Source organism: Quercus lobata, chromosome 5 (genome assembly GCF_001633185.2).
Source record: "Quercus lobata isolate SW786 chromosome 5, ValleyOak3.0 Primary Assembly, whole genome shotgun sequence".
Classification (NCBI taxonomy): domain Eukaryota; kingdom Viridiplantae; phylum Streptophyta; class Magnoliopsida; order Fagales; family Fagaceae; genus Quercus; species Quercus lobata.
Window position 1 is genome coordinate 43,886,249 of NC_044908.1, and position 3,510 is coordinate 43,889,758.

The 3,510-nt window shown below is 34.0% G+C and overlaps 1 protein-coding gene across 1 annotated transcript; it reads right to left on the bottom strand.

The window, feature by feature from the left end:
• Window positions 1–875: 875 nt before the first annotated feature.
• Window positions 876–2,972, bottom strand: LOC115989141. The gene is made up of 5 exons (XM_031112803.1): window positions 2,533–2,972; window positions 1,724–1,843; window positions 1,484–1,609; window positions 1,305–1,367; window positions 876–952 (listed from the first exon to the last, which is right to left on the bottom strand). The coding sequence occupies exons 1-4, from the start codon at window positions 2,568–2,570 to the stop codon at window positions 1,337–1,339; spliced, it is 315 nt and encodes a 104-aa protein (XP_030968663.1). The 5' UTR covers window positions 2,571–2,972; the 3' UTR covers window positions 876–952; window positions 1,305–1,336.
• Between the last annotated feature and the right edge of the window lie 538 nt (window positions 2,973–3,510).

Consider the following 3,510-nt stretch of genomic DNA (forward strand, 5'->3'; position numbering starts at 1 on the left):
AATCAAAATCCAAAAAAAAACCCATTAGTCTAAACCATATGAAAGCACAAAAAAGATATAGCTGAGACTTAAAACACCAGAAGAAGTATCAAGATTAACAATAGAAAAACAACTACAAGGACCATGGAGATTGGGAAAAAAGTGACAGGAAAAAATAATAACTATAATAATAATATAAAGCCAAAAAAATCCCACAATGAAAATTTGTTGACAAGATATAGCTACACAAAGATGATTTTATTATTCCTCATCTCAGAAAATCATGAAATTGTACTAACCTGTCTAATTTTCTCAATTCCTGTTGCCACAAAAAAATCAGGAAGCTGAAATGGCTGTTTCTCAATACCACACTTGCCCCGCAAAAAGAATACCCAATAATGAGACATAAGCAATTGCACTAGCAAAATAGAATGATAATTCTGCAAGAGTAAAAAAAATTTCAAATTTAAGAGGAATTCAACCTGAGCATTAAGCACAATGGAAAGGCATCTATAAATTCAAAGCAGATTAATTAGCAACTCATACGTAAACAAATCCCCAACACATATCATGCAAAAGTACTCCGTTAAAAAACTAAAAAAATTAAATTTCCCCATATATGACATCATACAAATATCTATGCCTGCCCCCCCCCCTTTTTCAAATTTAAGAGGAATTCAGCCCGAGCATTAAGCACAATGGAAAGGCATCTATAAATTCAAAGCAGATTAATTAGCAACTCATATGTAAACAAATCCCCAACATATATCATGCAAAAGTAATTTGTTATAAAACTTAAAAATAAATAAATAAATTTCCCCATATATGGCATCATACAAATATCTATGCCTCTTCCTCCCACAACCACCCCCCCCCCCCCACGTTAGCAAATACATGAACAAAGAAATCATTTAAGGGTGCTCATTGCCAAACACCTACAAGTCCAGTCTCCATGATTGTCACAGCAACTCCCCTGCAAGAACCACATATATACATATAAGAGAAACCTTATCAACTTGATGTTCCTACACCCTATTCTCTAAATCCCATAGGTTCACTATTTCCACAAGTCATGCATGCACATTTTAATTTTTAACCCATTAGTCTTCAATCCTAGTGATGCTTACTAAACTTCAAAAATTTACGTTTCTGACACCAATGCCTTGGGACAGGCACAGTGTTCCTGTATGATTTCAAAAACACCAACAACTTCAGGTCTGCAGAGGTTGCATCTCACACCTAGAAGTGAATAAACTGTATATAAACCACAGAATAATAATGAGAAGAATAATAAGAAGAAACAAAGCACAAGCAAATATCCCTACCTCAACAACATCAGGCCCTGAGCAAATTTGCTTCAGTTCAGCAATCTGCATCCACCGTTGTAGCTGAAAGATGAAAACAGAAATCCTTTAGTCTTTTATGACAAACTGCTGCAATCATAACGACTATATGAAACTATACAAAATATCAATTGATATTTTTATTAACAAGTCATATATACCTTCTTTTTCTTGTTTGACACGCCTTTCTCTTTTTGTGGGTTATCCTGTTCTTCCTCTTCTGAGTCTGAGTCAGCCTTCTTGGTTGAGGCTGCATTTTCGGCAGACTCATCCTTGTTATCATTATCCTGAATGGGTAGAATAATTAATGCATCATGTTAGGCTCATACTTCTCCCAGCAGAAAATAGAATAACATAAAGTCAATATTACATAAAAAGAAGGGACCGAAGATTCCTCTAACCTGAGTAGCAGTAGTTTCACGGAAACTAAATTGGCTAAAAGCCTATCTAAATTCTTCATCCATTCCATCATCAAGCTCAGCAAGCTTTGGGACATACTCCACTTCAACTTGCGGAAATGTCTACAAATTTCCAACATATAAGAGAAATAAACATGTTCAGAACCATGTAACAGACCTTCCTAATTTATAATTCATTGGACAACATGAATATGGGTATTATAAGATCTTAACACTCTTTTTTCAAGCTAATGCAAAACCAGCTTAAATTTAAGACGAAATTCATCTATCTTATTCAGTTTTTCTTCTCTGGTAATGTGAAAACTAAACCAAAATAAACTCTCAATTAAACTCCATCAGAGAGAGGGAAAGATTACTTTGTTTCCAAAAGGATTACCTTCTATCCAGATTTCAAATATGCAAATAGAAAATTTTACCCCCATAAATGATTACTCCTTAAAGAGTTCAAGCTTATATTCCTTTCTCTTTGAGTTCAAGAACAATTACTTCATTGCTCAATTTCAAAGATATTCGTGAAATATTTTCTTTAATTTAAATAGTTTTTAATAAATCTCATCAAGTGCTAGTTTCCTATAATCTTTCTCTCGTTTTCCTTCGGTTTCTAAACAAACAAACAAAGCAGGAAATAAATCACAAAGAAAAACTCCATGCTCCACTCAATTCAACACGCATAAACCCTAACTTCAACTATCATAAACCAAAATCCACTAAACATTAAACAACCTTTGCTATCACAGATTCCAATATCCCATACAAATGAAATCACACACCAAAAAAAAAAAAAAAAGAACCTGTTGAGGATTGTTGTTCTCCTTGGAATCATCGTCATCAGTGACGCTGGAGGGGGTTTGGGAGGCGTTGGAGTTCTTCTTCTGCTTACGGCGGCGACGACCTCGTTCGGTATAGGGTTAGGGTTAGAGGACAGATCTCCATTGGCAACGGCGCCGTTGGAGAGTGGTGGGTTTCTGTAGCCGTAATTATAATTTAATTAACACAACTTCCTTCCTCTCCTCGCTTCACTTTAGATCAGAGAAATGTAGAAGATGAATTTGAAGAGAGAGAGAGGATCAGATTTCATTCTCTGGGGAAAATCTTTGAACCCGTTTTCTTGAATTGAATCTGTATGTTTTTGTGGTAAGGAAAAGGAAAACCACTTTCTTGAGGGAAAATTTCCTGCGTTTGAAGATGGGTTATCGGGGAAAGTCTGTGAAAGGGAGAGAATTTTTTGAGAGAGAAGAGTGAAGGAAAGTGTAGAAAGGGTAAGGGAAAGTGAGAGAGAAAAATTTGAAAAGACTATTTTATAATTACTAGCCGTTAGCGTCTTGGCACGGTTGCACGTGTGAGTTTCTTTTGATATATAAACCAAAATAACGTCTCAAATGAAATGCTTAATTAGTAGCCGTTATTGACTTTTCTTTCTAAAACAAATAGTGATTTTCAATTTTTTTTTTTTTTTTTTGGGTGCATAAAATTTGTCGAATATAGTTTATCAAGTTTTCCTTTGTGCTTTCAAATACCAATTGATGAAAGAACCGTTTACAAAAATTTCTCTCTTAAAATTTCCTCTCAACATTTAAAGATTATTTTTGGTAAGTAATGAAAATATTTCATTAAATAATTTCTTTTTTATGTTTTTAAAAAATTTAAAAACCAGACCCACCAACCAGCCGACCCTTTTCCTCTTTTTCTCTCATTTGGATGTATAATTAAAAATAAATAATAAAAAAAGGATGTATAATTAATTTATTATTGCAATATATGGAGTTCAC

Bases quoted from the DNA above. Each gene is read 5' to 3' on its own strand.
- LOC115989141 (XM_031112803.1), bottom strand. From the start codon at position 2,570: ATGACGATGATTCCAAGGAGAACAACAATCCTCAACAG. The intron at 1,844-2,532 runs GTTCTTTTTTTT...GGAAATTTGTAG, and splicing joins AGAACAACAATCCTCAACAG to ACATTTCCGCAAGTTGAAGT. The intron at 1,368-1,483 runs GTATATATGACT...TTCATCTTTCAG, and splicing joins TGTCAAACAAGAAAAAGAAG to CTACAACGGTGGATGCAGAT.